Source organism: Protopterus annectens, chromosome 1.part2, assembly GCF_019279795.1.
Source record: "Protopterus annectens isolate FY-2018-M chromosome 1.part2, PAN1.0, whole genome shotgun sequence".
Classification (NCBI taxonomy): domain Eukaryota; kingdom Metazoa; phylum Chordata; order Ceratodontiformes; family Protopteridae; genus Protopterus; species Protopterus annectens.
In genome coordinates, this window is record NC_056727.1 from 953,694,434 (window position 1) to 953,712,448 (window position 18,015).

The 18,015-nt window shown below is 38.8% G+C and overlaps 1 protein-coding gene across 1 annotated transcript in view; it reads left to right on the plus strand.

The window, feature by feature from the left end:
- Positions 1–18,015, plus strand: part of LOC122792184 (microtubule-actin cross-linking factor 1-like) — a gene marked incomplete in the record, with an annotated part of 3,579,694 nt that overhangs the window by 1,920,374 nt on the left and 1,641,305 nt on the right. The window contains 1 exon segment of the mRNA XM_044059907.1: positions 17,750–17,985. Coding sequence (XP_043915842.1) covers positions 17,750–17,985 — 236 coding nt within the window.

Consider the following 18,015-nt stretch of genomic DNA (forward strand, 5'->3'; position numbering starts at 1 on the left):
CTTAGTCTCTGTTAATATCAAGTTTGTGTTTTTTATACTCAGTCATGTTTCATTTCATACATGTAGTCACTATGACAGGCATGAAAACTAACATGTAAAGTTACTTAATTGTTGCCAAGATCTCCATGTTTGTGCCATTTGGAAACATGTAATTCATGGTGCCTATAAAATAAGCTGTGTAAGGGTGTAAACATATTAATAGGCATATTGCTCATCATGGAAATTTAAATATTGATAGCAGATAAAATAGTGTGATCCACTGTGCTTGATTTGTTATCCATTAATAATGTTACACATTTAATTTGTGTGTTTACTTACAGTTTTGTTTTATTTTACCTCTTAGTAATTGTGTCTGTCTCTCTCACATGCAGTCTTTAACTGCTCACTATTAATTTATCCCTGTGCCTCCAAAAGATGACCTGACCATTCATACAACACCCTTTCTCTGAAAAAAATGCTGCCTTGTATTGCTCTAGTGCTGTCCACGCTGTATCACCAAAAAAGCATCTTTTTTCACATGCTGTGCTCATAGTCAGCAGGCTTTTCCTGTATACAGCCGAGTAAAAGTAAGTCTTCGTTATGATTAAGAAGTGCTATAGATATACATTTTCTTTATCCTGAAGCATTGTAATTTCAAATTAGTTTAATTGTTTCAAAAATTGCTGGCTGCTCTTGGCATCAGTTGAGGCATGGACAGGACTTACATCAGATGACCAGTTCACAACTACACAATTAAGCAATACCTGCAGGGTTACATAATGCCCTCTGTATAGTAGAGACATTGCTTATCGAGAAAAGTTGCTGTGGTTAGAGATTTCACTTTCTCCTATATGCGGCAACCTTTGAGTTGCAGCAAGTAAGTCTGCAGTGGCAGAAGACAAAAAAACTGCTGTATGTTGGGGTAAGGGTGGGGGAGGTCTGTTCCCTTTCAAGAAAAAGATGTTTCCTTTTCTTTGTAGTTTGCCAGTGAACAACTATCTGGTTTGTGGGTGTTGTCAGATTGGGTGTCCACATGCAAACTTTTTATAACTGAATGGTTTGTATGTTCTGTGAAAGGTATCTGTAGAGTCTTCTCACCTTTTTGATTTCTTACTTGTTCAGAGTTTGCACATGATGTTATGGTTTGGAGACTCTAGGATGTGGCAGAACTTTGGTGAGAGACCATCTGTTTATGCAAGGTGCTGTGAGCTGCTGCTGTTTTCAGAGCAGTTTACATCAGTGAATATTTCCAAAAGCCTTCGTTTGTTTCTTTCTTTTGAGTGCTCATATCTGTGGCACTACATCTTGCATGATGGAAACAGAGCTATGAAATGTTTATTATCTTTGTTACGCTTTAACAAACAACCTAAGCAGAAATATGTACACATTTTCTATTTAACCTTATATATGTTATGCATAAATTAATAAAATAGTTTCATATCACATAAATTATTAGGTGATAAACCGTGACATAACTGTGCTGAATTTCACTGATTGTGTAGGTGTAGCACTGAGAAAATTTGAGGATTAAATAATTGTAGTGACAGCTATTTTAAATCCATTAAGTTTGGAGTTTAAAATAGTAAATAAACAGCATAGTGATTTTCTGCATATCTTGTAGGTGCAGGTGCAATTCAGATAGTAGAAAATACTGCAGACAGAAAAGAATCTGAGGACTGCATAATGGTATTAGTGTATATAGTTAGCACTGTTATAGCTGGCAGCTGGTAGAACATGATGAACAAGGTGAAACTGCTGGAAGCATGGCAGTATTTTATTTGCCAGAAGCCAATTGTACAAACTGGGATTTTTGTACCATTTTGTCGAAAATGATTAATTGAAAGGGCTTGCCATATAAAGACTTCTCTTTACCCTCATGGGTAATTGTCCATAGAGTTGATTGTATTTGATGTTGGTATTGTTTGTATTAGTTGTTGGGAGGGTAGGTAATGAAACATTACTTCTTAGTCATAATGCAAAATACTGCAGCTGGGATATCTAAACACAGCCATAATGCAAACTTAAAAGTTTAGCATGTACAAAGTCATGCAGCAGTTATAATCCATTATTTTTGAACTGGGGTTTTGACCCTCCCCCCATCTAAGGACTATGTCCCCACATCTCTACATCTCTGAATACTTATTCTTGTGTCCCAAAAACTTGGACAAAAAGTTTTAAAGAATTGCTTTTTTCTCTTTTCACCAAGTCACCCAAATTGGGTTTTTTTGTTTTTTGTTTTCTACAGCCTCCAGCCACCTTCTTATGATAACCCTGCTAGCTACTTTACCCATTTGTTTCATCTTCACTAGGGGTGAGAGTTGACTGAGAGGGACTGTCATTTAAGAGCAACCACTGTGTTTGGTGTAAAGGTTTTCTGTTTTTTTTACTGGCCTAAATTCACACACACACACACACACACACACACACACACACACACACACACACACACACTGTTATGCAAGGTAAGAGGGTGTATGATGGGTTGTCCATGATGGTTCACTAACTTCTGTAGTGTACGTTGCATCAAGCCAGCCGCATCCACCAAACCTGAAGCACAGGGCATGGTTTTCCAGTCTGCACTAGAGAAGTCACTCATCCCTCCCCACTTCCCAGGAGATGGGAGGAGGCCACTCCCCTTCACTCGTGTCCTTCCCTGCCAGGCTGCTCCAGTGATGGAGCCACTATTCAAACCCTGGTTGCACAAGGAAGTCAAGACTCCATCAGTCAATGGCACAGTCAGTTTAACAAGTTGTTACTGTTAGTTGCCATCACTTGCTATGAGGTAGACAGATTTAGTTCACTTACCTTGTTAAGTAAATAAATAATCTGGAGCTCATACCATCTAATTCTTGAAAATATGTTTGTTTTATTAACCTCTAATGTTGATTTATATATTTAAAATGAAAATTGAAATAAGTACATTTTTCCAAATTTTTATTTTTAAAAGAATTTGGCAAATATCATACATCTTACAAGAAAATCACAGGTGTCTTGACCTCTGACCTGTGCTGCAGTTACCGATGTCCTAGTATTGATCAGGAATACTACCACGGCTTTCAGTTTTATTTTCTTACCATTATATATGCCTAACGAAGTTATATGCCCCACCCCATGTTGCAGTTAGCCCAGATATAAATCTGGGGGATGAAAAAAAATAAGTGCTTTTTGTTTCAATCAGCCTCTTCTTGAGTGGTTACAGATGTACAGAAATGCACTAGAAAAATCTAATGGCAACTTACCAGCAGTTCTGTACTCATGACTTGAACATCACCATAAACAAGCAGGTGTTGCAGTTATCATGTCCCACTTATGTCAGTAGACATACTGACTGGTTTCCTAGTTGTTATTATCATTATTATTATTATTATTATCATTATTATTATTAGTATTATTATTATTACATTAGGTCCATGCATAGATGGAAAACTTCTGAAATTGAAAATATTTTTAACAAATGGGAGATTGACATTTCAGAAATTCAGACATGTAAAACACGGTGGTAATTTGCATTTGGTGAAGATGGTTTGTCTCGTCTGTTATTTCCTACAACTGTACTGTATGAAAGATGACTTCCTTAAGTGCATCAAACTGTAAAGTAATATGTGCTAATGCATTCAGTACATTTCAAAGAAACAGTGATACTCTGTTATGAGTAACTTTTTGAAGTATGGTCTGACAATTGTCTAACAGTACTGGATTAAGTAGGTGAGCAAGTGCATGGAAAAGGAGACGAGTGCTAACAGACAAAAACAAAATGCCAGATTCCCATAATCACACCAGCACAAAACGATGCATTTATCTTCTTGGGTCATAAACCTTTGGAAATATTTTTTTCACTGAATTGCTGAATTGTGAGAAGCACCAAACTGAAAATAGAGATCTGGTCTGACTATTGAATGGCAATGGCATCCAAAGGTTTGTCGGCTTTGAAACTCTGGTTTGTCTTGGCCAACACTCTCCAGTTCCTTGGAAAGAGAAGTCTCTCTGGCTTCATTCATAATAGTCTTGTTATTTCCTGCCCTCATTTTCCCCCATTTGCATGACCCCAGCTAACCATTAACTGTCCAACAAAGAGGTGGATGGATTGTGTGAGAAGACCTGCGACAATCGGGCATGAGTGGCGAAAAAGGCAGGAGACTGACATTGAATAGAGAGAGAGAGAGAAATGGCGACAGTTGACATGACGCCCTGACCCTATGTAGAAAATGGGGAAAAGGGGAGGTTAATGATGAGCTGATCACTGGCTGTCCTGTTGCATCATTTTTCTTTAAATGTCTCTGGTACTATGCTCCAGGGATGGTACAGCACTACCAAAGAGTTGGACAAAGGAAGTAGAGTGGAGCAGCCTGCAGTATCACATAAAATGGCCTTGCAATCACAGTAAATTTGTTTTGGTGCACTCTAACCAGTTGGAGCTAATGACATCATATACATCACCACATGCAACATCCACCAACTATGGCCCCCATTCAGATGCCATAGTTTTACCAACAGTCTGTCTAATGATTGTTGGCAGATCCTCTTCACAGAGCATATGCTTTCATCATGGACAGAACCCCCTCCCTCCTAGAGTGGGTGATTTGGAAAAGCCCCTCTCTCTCTCTCTCACATCCATCCCACCCTTACTGTTTGAGCACCTGAGCCATTAGCTGTTCTGTGGTCATCACAGGGCTCCATCCATTTATACCACAAAGCCTTTTTAATGGGCTTGAATCACTAAGCAAATATAAGTGGAGCCACGGTGGTGCAGCGGTTAGCGTTGCTGCCTCACAGCAAGAGGTTCTCCAGTTCGATTCTCGGCTGGGGTGCCTTCTATGTGGAGTCTGCATGTCCTCCCTGTGGTCGCATGGGTTTCCTCCGGGTGCTCCGGTTTCCTCCCACATCCCAAAGACATGCAGTAGGTGGATTGGACACTCTAAATTAGTCCTAGGTGTGAGTGTGTGCATGTGTGTGCTTTCTGTGGAAGGTTGGGCGCCAGGCTGGCAACTCGACACCGTAAAACTCCACTGCCAATCATGAACAGACATATGATCTGCTGTGGCGACCCCCTAACTGGGAAAAAGCCGAAAGAAGAAGATGATGTTGAATAGCAGTTTAGTAGTCATCATTCTTGAAAGAATTTCCATGTGTTCATTGCTTCTTTTCATAACGTTTCAGCCCTTGTTATTTAAATGTTAAGCAAGAAAATTTGGAAAAATAAAGCTCTACTTTGTATGGATGATCTGCTCTGAGGAATTAGACATTTTAAAACAATTTAGTTTTCTCATCCGCTTTTTCTTTTGTTTTCTCCTGTGGTCTGCAAGGTTTCCCAGTGTCATCCCTCTCTGCACCCATTTTGCTCCCCCAGGGGATGAGAGCCATCCTTCACCAAACAGGATTTGATTCTTCCAACCCATTTATTCTGTCTGTTGCACCCAGGCAGCCCAGTTGTGTCCCTGTGAGGTGAGAGTTGGGCGTTGTGGACTGGGACATTTCATAGATCCTACAGACTTCCCCGTCCTTCCCCCATTATCATCTCATACACTCACCTGTATGCTGCTGCAGCAGGTTGCATGCATAGCTTCCACTCATGTTACAGGTGTCTCAGGCACAAGGAAGGCTAGTGCAGATGGAGCTTGCCAGCCCCATGTTGCAAATGATGCCCCTTCTTCTCCGTAGGTGTCATTAATCCAGTGAGTCAAGCTTCCCTTTCCCCAAAATGCAAGGATTGCGTGCAGCTGCTCACTCCCACCAACCCCTGCCCAGTCTCTCCATTGCTTGTGACACTAGTGTAAAAGCTGGTCATCTTAGTCCTAGTGAAGACTTCATCCAGCTACACATTGGAACCAGGGCTCATCATATGCGTTTTATTTTCTAGCTGTAGGAAGTAGCATGAGAGAACTTTCTAAGTCCTGTGATTCTTCTGAAGTGGGCTTTTGCAAACCCTTGGGTCCTCACGAAATGATACTAGTGCCACCTACTTGACTGTAGACTGTGACCTTGAAGAGATTCTGCAGCAGCAGCCTGGGCTGTTTTAAGTCACTCGCATGCAATCCTTGAACAAATATGACACTACTGCAACAATAGGTCCAGTAATAAGTATGTGAAGATTTTGATCCTGATCCCAAAACACAGCGATCCTGCAATTATTTATGTCCCAGTGTCCCTCTTAATATGCCCTCTCTTTTTGCAAATTATTGTGCCAAACAAAACCCTGTCTGTAAGGATTTATGCATTTTTGGCCTCATACTGTTAATTAACTGTTTATATGGGTAACACTGTCTACCACTGTTAAATATTTTTTTTTTCTTTTTTGCATAGAACTATTCTTGTCATTTGCCTTAGTCGCATATTGCAGGCTTTTCTGTTTTTCATCATATTTCTAGCCTTACTGTTTTATGGACAGGTACAGGTACATGACGAGGTGAGTCCCTCTGTCCTTCTGTACCATGCTTCCATGTAATTAAATGCCCATGACATCCACAGGTGCTTGTGTTGGCATTTCTCAGGGGAGTTAAGGACTGCCTGTGTTCTGTACTCCTTGTACCAGTCTTCAGAAAAGGACAGCTACAGTCATATGACATTAATTCATGAGATCAGTTACACTGTACCATAGTATTCCTTACATGATTTCTGCCATCCTGCACTTGTAAGATGCTTTTTTTTTTTTTTTTAGGTTACTGATAATGTATAACCCCTGATCGCTATCCACATCTAATCCTGAAAGCTGTGCAGATGTTTCCTTCCTGGATTCTGAACTCCCAACAGACATGAATCTTGATCTAATTCTGTATCACTTTGTGCATTTAATAGCTTTTACTGTGTTCTGTAAAGACTCACAGCTGATGAGCTTGCCTGCATCAATTTGCAGAAAATGCAATGCACTAAACTGTTAACCAGAACTCAAGCAAATGGCGCAGTAAAGTAACCAGCAAAAAAATATCGAAGAAATGCATTACAGTTTTCATGCGTTGCACTTTGTTTTCCCCCTGCAGAAACATCTTATGTTTTTAGAGTTTGAGTTTTAAAAAAAGATAAGAATAAGTTCCCGTGTCCCCAACCTGAGAGCAAGTCAAACCAAACAAATAGTATAGGGTACAGTATTAGTCAGGCCTGTTTTTTAATAGTAACTCTCAAGCAACCAGAAACTACAGTTATCCAGCATCTACCAATTCCCATGGGGGTGCTGGAGAGTTTACTGTACACTAGTATATTCCATGTCTGAGATATTTATCTGCTGTCATGTGTGGAAATCTACAGTGTATTAGTAATTTACTGACTGTGATGTGGTTAGGCAGTCTGTTCAGCATGGTTACTGAATTTGGGTGTCTGATGTTAGTGCCACCCCCATTTATGGCCCCAGTGTGCAGACATTCACTCACTGCTGTTTGTTGGACAGAGCCGTGAGGCCCAGAGGATACTGTGAGTGAGAACAGATTCACTACCCTGATGGATAGCTGCTTTTTCCTTGTTATAGTTGTTGTTAGTACTACAGAGTAAGTTAGGGGCTATCTGAGAGGGACAGCTACATACAGATTGCTGCCCCCCCCCCCCGTAAGCTGTCTTCTGTGTATGTCGCAAACAGTGTAGTTTTCTTTGTCACGGTATTAACTGTTCTAATGTTTTAAAAGCTGTGGTCATCATTATAGCATTTTTGGATCCCTATTTAGCAGACTCTCACCTTGCTCCATAGCACATGCAACAAGCATGTTATATGCTAGTACTGCAGAATACAATATGACACACCTTTAAAATAAATGTGGCTACAGTAACATGTTAAAAGTCTTTTCTTAGTATCGAACTTTGATTGTGCAAATCATGACAGCTAAGTAGAGTGGATCTACTGACTGCTGTGTGGACAACTGGATGGGGAACGGGAAATTCATCCTTGGTTTGGCACCAATGTCTATAATGGACACAGGCAACTTGTTAATGTTTAATCTCCCAGGCCCATGCTTACACTTATCAAGGGTATGAGAACTTGTCAGAGATTTGGGATGCATGGCTAGGCTTAAAAAGGCCCTTGTGGTGGTTAGCCTAGTAAACACCTGTGAACCCATTTTTCAGAGTTAGCACAATATACCACCTAAGGCAAAACATTGTCTGACAGACTCAAATGTAGACTATATAACAGCTTCCTTAAAAATACACAGCAATTCTAGTGTAGATAAAACATAATGTGATAAATCATAGTGTTCTGTTGCTGGCATATGTAATGAAATTGATCATACAAAATATCACAGCTGATGATATACAACAAACTCAAAAATGTCTTGATATGCAAAATCTACAGCAGTAAGAAATCTTAGTTGTTTTTGCAGGAAAGCCACACCTCCCAACAAGTAGGCACTGCACGGCACATTTCAACAACACAATAGTTTGCCTAAACATATACATTTCTAGTGCTGACAAGAACATAGACAGCACTAAGATTTGACTTGCTAGCTGTAATCTGTAAGGAAACATTGCATCTCCCTTAGTCAAGTGTAACACATTGCAACTATAGTGTGCAAAAATAACAATAAAAACATCCAAAATGATGTTTTGTAGCATATTTTATTTTCTTCATGTCATGCTAGCTGTTGTAATTGTTACCTGATATGTAGTCTTTTCGTTTTGTATATTGATATGTCTTAATACATTGTAATGTCCTTGTACTTCATTACTCTAGTGCCTTACCATGTCATCCAGCCTTTCTACCACTTAAGTAAATAAGATCAGTTGGCACAGCCCCCTTTACTTATGTGTAATGCTTTAACCCCCCCCCCCCCATAAAAAATATAAAATGTACTTTTAATTTTTTGTTGTAGCGGTCAGGCTTTTGATCAAGTTTTTTCTGTCTAAAGTCCATTAGCATAAGTGTCTTGTGACAGTTTACTGTGGATCCTTTGGGGGGTTGTGGGTTCACCAAATGATTTCTGTTGTGTGGCAATTTAGAAAAGAGGGAAAGGGACCGTGTGCCAGTGTTTCTTTTAAGAAGATGCATTTCCAGAGAGAGTTTGTTGCTGAGATTGTGGCTGTGACCGAGGAGTGAGGAAGGTAATAAGGGACGATGGGGGATTTAAGTGGACTTTGTCATAGGTCTGTAGGAAAATGCAGTGCTTTTGTAAAGGGGAAGGCGAAGTCAGGTACACGTAATTTTGGCTAAGCCGTTGTAAAATGATAGTAGTGTTATATTTAAGGTTAAGAGCATCACCAGAAACAATGAAGCAGATTAAGCTGTGCAGTGAAACCTAGTACATATGTAGGGCAAGTCATGCTTCAGAAATGATCAGTTGTCAGGCCTTATAAGTTGCCTTAATTTTTTTCTGATGGTTGAATTTAGTTAAATTTCTGACACCAACATTAAGGATGAGAAACAGTTCAAGGAAAACACCTTAACTGTGACTCAGTCAAGATGATGAGTTAGTAAAGGATGGATAACATCAACTGAATTTCTAACACAAAGAGCTTGCTTTTTTGATTTTTATGGCTTATAGTGTGCCTATCTGATAAGCATTTTAAGTTAAGTAGTACAAGCAGGGTGAAACGAGCAATAGAAGAGATGCAGCATAGTCACAGAAAAAAGATCATTTGGGAAAAAATGCCAACAGTATTTTGTACAAGGATGAAGCCCTGAATATGACATAGACAATTACAATCCACTTAGCAGCTTGGGCTCTGGAGGTGCTAGGAGGGGAAGGGATGGGATGTCACCTAAGCCTAATTGCTCATTCCAGGGAGTTGGAGGTATACACCACCATGGCACTTGGAAGGTGCTCAACTTGATGGAAGTTGGAATATGAGCACACTACCGCAATGACTGGGTATGCCCTTTTCTGTCGAACAGTGTTTGCATTGTAACCAGGAATAGCACATGCTTGGAATGTCTTTGGGCTGGGATTTCAGGGCCTGTTTTGGTGGTGTACATTTGTTACCTGGTGTCAGCAAGTGTAGGACTAAAGAAAAAGAATCTTTTTTGGCTGCTTGGACAATGATCCCAGGGAAGGGAACACTGGCATTTGGCAGGCGAGAAGGAAGAAAAAACATATAAAATGTTGTGTAAAATGTAACAGTCTGAAATTGAAATTGTAGCTTTGATAAGGTTGTGCATATCAAGGAAGAAAAGTAGAAGCCATAAGTAGATACTTTGGTACACAGCAGTCATGGCAGGGAATATGAGTTTAGAACAGTCATGCACAGTCACTATAATTTGAGGACTGAGCTAACAAATATTTTTCTTTTCTCCAGAATAGTGTAGTTCACAAGGTCACATGTCTTTTTTAACAATGAATCAACATGTTTTCATTATATAGCTCAGAATCAGCTTCACATTTGGGTATTTGAGATATTTTTGTATTGGTAAATTGGGCATTGTACAAGACTCGAAAGCCGTAATAAGATATAGAAATGAGAAATGGACTTCGAGATTAAAATTTAGTTGGGAGAAAAGAAAAGTTATAGTTTTTTTTTTTTTTTTTTTTTTTTTTTTTTTTTTAAAGTTGGGGGAGAATGGCAGTATCCAGTCTTGATGAGGAGAGTGACCTGAATGTACATCCACGAGAATGCATGTATTCACTTTGCGAGGCTTGAATGATGATACATACAGGATATGACAGTTTTGTGATTAACACGTTTTGGGGAGCATGGAGTCCATGAGATCAGTTACTGCTATACAGTGGATCACAGAGTTTGAGTAGTGCACTGAAAATTTGGTCCAAAAAAGCTGTAAACATCATGCAGCCATTGGAATCCTTTTTAATCATTTTGGACTTCCTTCCTTCCCGCTCATTAATTCATTCTTTCGGATTGCCTACCTTATGTTCCATTGGTCTCATTTTCCCTTTTAATGCCATTATGGTTCTTGAATAAAAGTGTGCTGAGAGAGTTAAATTCCATCACAGAAGTAGATTGCTTTGTATAAGATGTTACGTTATGTTACAAGTCTTGTCGGTGTTCACCTTTGGAGTGGTTGAAAGAGTTTGATTCCTACAGGATTCTTCCATCTTTGAACTACAAACCTGAGTATAAAGACTGAGGGAATGAATCTACTGAGGAAGATAAGAAATTGCTGTGACTGTACTGTTTTCTTCTTGCTGTCACACAGTATCCCCAAGACATTCCTGTTTTATCTTTCAGTCAGTCATGCTGTATTCTCAAGATAAAGTACAGACTGTGTAGGATGTAGCAACAGAGCAGAAGCAGTGACTGATGCACAACAATTAGCTCAGTCATCCACATCCAGGCCTATAGTTTTACAGCAGCCACAAAGAATTTGAATAAACAGAGAGGCATATATTACCAAATGTGTGAGCACTGAGCAGAACTAAAGCAAGCTGGTTGTTAAATGCATACATCACATTGTGACACTGATATGTGACCTGCCTAATTTTCCAATTGCATATACAGAATCATAGTTACTAATGGTAGAAAAGGATTGCTAGATCAATCCACACACACTATGTTTCTTTTAATGTTTGGTAGTTCTACAGTTGTGTTGATGAGACCCTTTTTAAGTAAAATTTAATCTTTGTCTTCAGCTAATTCGTTTTGCTAGGTATTCTGTCATTTATGCAATGTTAGAACTGATAAGATCATAGGTAAATACTAGGCAGTCAGCACGCAGATCTTTACAAGCCTAACTAAAACCATGTATTCAGATGTTTCCTCCAGCCTTAAGGATGTAAAGACAATATGTACCAGGGTAGAATGTGAGGCTGTCCACCCTGTTGTCTGGGTTTACCATGAAGGTGGCAATTGTGCTACTCTGCTTGATGTGTAGTGGAAGTTTGTTCCAGAGGTGGGAATACATTGGGAAATGAGTCTATCATGTCATGTCTTATTTATCTGGGAATAAAGCTTTACTTCCTTTAACCAGGTATTTGAAGTACTATTTGTTCTGCAAAGGAATGAGAGATCATAGAGAATTGTTTCATGGTTCAAAAGGTGTCAACTATAAGTGGACAAAAGTGTATGCACCGAGGACTGAAATCCCGAACTGATTCACCAAAAACATCTTGCCAAAAAACATTTTAAAGTGTTTGGGGGGGGGGGGTCTGACCCTCCCCAGCCTTATACACACACGCATGAACTCCAAGGTCACACTTACTTGGAAAAGGGGGAAATTCCACTCAAAAAAATAAATCACTTCTGGTACAACTTACCGACAGTGATTTCTCTGTCTCTCTCTCTCATTTCTCCAAGTCTTTTGAGTTTCTAATACCATGACAGCAAAATAGACCCCATTCCTAAGTCAAACTATGATTACATTTTGTGAAGTTAGTGTTTCATTTTTTGATGTTAGCCAGCCAGAAGTACTCTCCGCATCACCCGCAATGTGCCCAGAACTGACTGACTCCTCCTGCAATTCATACAGAGTGACATGTATCAGTAGGATACCTAAATAAGACTGTAAATTATTTTTTATGAGACCCATTGCTCGTACTACTGTTGATACTGTCTTGATATCCTCCTCCTACTTTGCCCTCATTTCTGACTGCAAAAACTGGTATTTTTATGACTTTTGTGTGTCTCTGCATGTAAGACACTGTAATTACTGGGTGTAGCAATTTCAATGATCAATGCTATTTTTGCCTTCTTTTCATGGATTACAATATGTGGTTTTCTTGCATCTATATATTTATTTTTTTTTAACTGTTGATAATAGGTAATACTACTTGATAAACTTCATCATTCTCTATAATGCTTTGTGACTCATGTTTCTAATGCTTCTCAGCTACTTCAATATTGTAATATTTGCACGACCCCTAATACAGCAGTCTTGCCACATTATTATGCCTTTCAGTGCACAGGCCCTCTGCCACTATTCTATCACACCCAGCAACAAGATGTGGGACTGTTTCCAGTTCTGTTTTACAGAAGCCGCATTTGTCCATTTCTCCTACATGTTCAATGGATTTTGTAGATAGTCCACTATCTTGGGCCACTAAAAATAACCTTGCATCTTTTGGTTTAAATTCACCTCTCCTTAACCATTCCTACGCCACTTCCTGATTGACATGAGGTTGATCCAGGAGTTTTCTGTATTTGCATCTATATTTATGCCTTTTGCACATTTCTTGCCTTCTCATCTGCTCCTTCTCCTTATATTCTTTCCTTTGTTTTTTGGCAGATTCAGTTGCTGCCTGATTTTTATCTACTTCTGGTTTGGTTTCCATTCTCGCTTGACACTGACACGCTTCTGCTAAACCAAGCAGGGGAAGTCATCTTAGATGCGTTCTCTTCATGTTTTAGAATTTTCACTATGTTTGGATCTGGTGAGGTCAACATATGTATGCAGTCCTAAGATTCTATAGATGTAATCAGTTTTGAGGAGGCCCATACCTCCTTCAGAACAAGTAATATATAATCTTGGTATGCACTGATTTTATATATCATTTGGTAAGTGTAAAACATTTTTTTACCCAGCTGATCCAGTACCTTTTGGGGACAGTCAGTCACCCCAAAACTGAAAGTTAGAACAGGAAGAGCAAATTGGTTTATAGCTTGGAATGTGTTCCTAGGTGTCAGGAGTGTTTTCAGTAATAGTTTTACTCTTCGGAGTTATTCCTTACTGAGTTTTGTTCACATTTGATCATGTTTTGCTGTCAGTCCATCAGTTCCCAAATATTTATAGACTCCTTCCTGCACAACTTCCTTTATATCAAATTCCTGTGGAGAAATTCTGATTGTCAGCGAGTTGAAGCTCAGGCAGTCAAAGCTCTAGAGTTCAAGCTTCGCCCATCAGTAGGATAGCCTCTCAAAATACTTGTACTTGAACCATATCTCCAAGAAGTACTCTATAATAGAGACGTGATTACACAGAGAGGGCTGCTCATCCTCCTCTGTGCATTTTTAATTTCTGTGCTAGGACATTATGTCACTATTTGAGTCAAGAACTAATTTCTGCCTTTATACTTTCCTTTTCACATATAACCCGATTAATGCATCATCATGGCTAGCCTTCCCTTTCTGTGAAGGATGTCACCTTTGCACAACCTGTTTGTTCCTTTATTACTTGGTAATTTCTGTTTTATGGCTTTCATCTTTCTTTGTTCAAGAGATATATACAATGCTGTTTTCACATCTCTCTCGGGTACACTCTCAACATTGCCCTTAAACTACTTTGAGTTGAGATTTGCGTTTACTGTTTAGTAGTTGTATGCATTCTAGCCTGCCATCACAGTTTCCTTGTTTATTCCATTGTGCTTTTAGTAAGCCATTGGACTTTGTTGCTGTATGCCTTAAAAAGATATTTTGGGTTTCTGTCAAATTCTATGGATTTTTTTTTTTTTTTTTAACCTTTGAAGTTGCTGCGAACAACACTTTAAACTGATTTATGTTTTTTTTCTCTAATCCCTCCAAACTGTAGCATTTGATATCAGTGAACTAAGGTAAGCAATCCTTGTTTGTCATTACACATGAATGCTTTCTCTTAGGGACAATGGAGGAAGAGGTAAAATTATGTTATTAGGAAGTAAACAATCACATTGACTCACTACTGACTGTTTCAAAGTATTACTCTAACCAGGAAATAAGCATGAGATGCAGCACTGTATATTGGTCTTCTTGCTTTGTAGATCTCCGCTTAAAATGCTTACAGAGTTGGGTTCTTTTTTATGGTGTTATTTCCAACTCATTCACGGTTGTATTTATAAATAGAAGACATTAGGGTAGTCCAAAAGACACAACTTTAAGGGACAGTTAAAGTTGAAGTTAACAGAGCACATGCACAGTATCACCAGATTGGCATATAGTCTGCATATATTAGTAGAAATTTCAAGTTTCCTGTTTTTTCTTTGGCCATGTCTTAGCATATGACATGTTACATTATGCTTATGCACAGGTCAGCACAAGTATACATGACAACAGCATCAATCTTTCAGCCTTTAGCTTTGCTAACTGAAGATTGCAACGTTTATTCACTTTGTTTTTAATAAAAACAAACAAAATTTACTCAAAAAGGACTAGAGCAATACTCTAGTTTTAGTGGAAGAAACTTGATTTGTTGAAAAGATATAATCATTTTCTTTTGTGCATTAACTGATGTTTCTAGAAATCATTTTTTTTTTTTTTTTAGTTCTGAAGAAGTCTGCATTGTAATTAGACATGAAAACATTTAACAGTTGTAGTAGAGAGTATCAGTTTGGTCCTTTTTGAGTGATTTTATTTAATCACAAGTTTTATCACTTAGTCCTTTTTCATTGCTTATTTTCACACTTCAGAATTTTACATAGCTTTACCATATTATTTTTGATTGCTCTGGGACACAGACTTTGATCCTGACAAACCTGTGTATATATTGCTCAAATTCTACCTTCCCTTAAACCTCACTCCTCCTCCATCTAGTAAACATTATCATTCATACATTGTTCTCACAAGTTCTGTTTATTCCTATGTAATTTGCTCCTTCCGTTTTCTAAAGATCCAGTTTCCATTTTTTTATCCCCTTTACAATATTCAGCACTTTAATTATAGTTGGTTTAGATTTTTATTTCCATTGTTTAGTAATTACTTTTTTTAACACCAGTAACATTAAAATTAGTTAGGCCTCTAATTTGGAAGAATAATTTCCTTATTTGTAACCATTCCCCCCAACATTTTGGACAAAGGACTCTGTAGTTCATTTTTAAAGTCTACCAGCTTGTTACAATACCCCCCTCCCAAAAAAAAAAAAAAAGTTCCCAATTCCCTCTTTCTTTCCTGTCATACTTCCAGCATTTGCTGTTTACCTGCAGGGAAAGTTCTGTGAAATCTGTTTCTAGTATAAGCCTACCTATCCAGACACTTCCAAGCAAAAATCCTTTTGTTGTGTACCTAGGAGCCATACAGATGTTATCTCATTGGCCCTTTGTAAATTAACTTTCCATTTTCTTTTCTTGTCACCATAATTTATGATTTTCTAAGAGTAGTTTGACAGTTGATCTATATACCCATTATCTTAAACTCAATTTGCCATGTCTGTTAGTCTTCACATTTGTTAATGATTTGGGCTGTAAGGGCACTGTTTCTGCCTCCTGAATTAGCTGCTTTCCCTAAGTTTAACATTCCTGATGCATTGTGTTGTATGACATTTTTAAAAACACTACTGTCCACAGTTTAGAACTGTAGTCAGGGTAAGGCACACAGTACAAGCTGTGCCTGTTTATAAAAAGCAGACACTGGATTAAGGAGGCTGCTAGGATCAGTGGACAAAAATCTGGACTGTGATCCAGGACATTGTTTTTCAGGCTTTATGGCTGTGTGACCTTGGCTACAGGGGGATATAATTGAGTGGTTTAGCTTGCCCATCTGCAGGCATCTTTTCAGCTTGTGCAACAGGACTGACATCTACCCAGATGACTAGGTGTTAGGCTGAAGGATAGGGGGTAACATAGGCAGAACTGTAGCCTGTCATGTAATAAGGATAGGGGGATAACATGGGAAGAACTATAGCCTGCCTTGTAATGCTTGCACCCATATTAGCCCTGTATAACATACATTGAACTGGGCTTGAAGAGGGAAGCAGGATGATAGAAAATCTTATCCAAAGTATGTGATGGCTTGCTAAGCATCTGCCACCCTTGACTCCCCGATATAAGCAGATACATCAGTAGAGTTCTGGAAGGGATTTAGGTGGTCAGGCAAAAGGGCAAAACCAAAAAATGGAAGGAATGGGCCACTGGTGATCATTCTAGGTAAGTGGTTATGCAGTGTTCCTCCCCTTGTTTTTTTATGGCATGTTATATCTTCATATGTAACTGATTATACTCTTGAACATAATTGAAACAGTAATGCCCATTAACTTCTGATGTGCCTGTAGCACAAAGAATGTAGAATGGCTGTCATTTGGGAAGTCATGATTATTGTAGAATTAAGCATTGGAGAATAGTTGGATCATGAGGGGAAAGCAGCATCAGACCTGAAGCTGAGGAGTATGGTTATGGTAGACCCCATTGTGTTTAGACAGGACTTGATTGATTTTTGCAGGCCTTTAAAGGGGCTTTGTCCCTTCTGCAAAAATTCTTCATCCAGAAAGGATACTGCAGATATGGCAAACTTGTCAGTTTATATTGAACTGTCTGTTCTAATACTCCAAGTAGCTTTTTTTCATGCTATCACCTATGTAAGAGTGCATGCGTAGCAGTACCTTACCCAGTTCTCTGTAGAAAATATAAACTGATTTGCTGTCATTTTCTAAGCCGTATTTATAGTAAAACACGTGTGTTTTAGCATTTAATCTGTGATAGTGCTTTGTTTTGTCTTTGAATTATTTGCAAAAAAGCATAATAAAAATACAGACTTTCGGGAGACTAAACTAATTATGAAGGAGTTTCCTCAAAGTCCAAAAAGTAAGTGATAGACAGAAGTTGGGTACAGTTTGTTTCACAGCAACTAAAATCTGCCCAATGAGAAAAACTGGGGGAAAAAAGAATGGGGGATGGTGTGTTGGTTACAGCTGATATTTAATTTCACAGATCTGTTTTCTTTAGCAGGCAGACATGTTGCAGAGTTTATGGTTGTGAAAAAATCCCAGAAATCAAAAGTGCCATTTAATGCATGCCACTAAATTTGTAGAGAATGTCTGGATAACAGCTGATGTCAAGGAAAATATGAATTGTCTGAAAAGATAAACATTAGCTAACTCTGTCTCTTGCTAATTTCTGAGGATTTCTGTTGGGCTGTAAGGTTTTTTTTTTTTTTTTTTGGTGGTGGTGGTGGTGGTTATGGAAGCATGACAGTGTCACATATGCCTGTTTGTTTTCTCCTTAGAATGTGACTAGATTTGAGTTGTTTTAGTTCTGTTATTTTTTATAAATCCTATGTTTTTCAGATCTAACAGAAATCCAGTGCAATGTGTCTGATGTGAATCAAGGTTATGAGAACCTGGGTGCACTGCTAAAGGACCGTGAGAAGCAGCTAGGGACAGTGATAGACCAGATGTGCAAGGTGGAAGAAGAGGCCAGTTTGATTCTGAAGTGGCTGGAACAAAAGGAGCAGACCCTGTCCGCACTCAATGCTTCGCCCTCCAAAACAGAAGCTGTGAAGGTCCAAGTGGATCAAAACAAGGTGACAGCATAATAAAAAGTCTTAGGAACT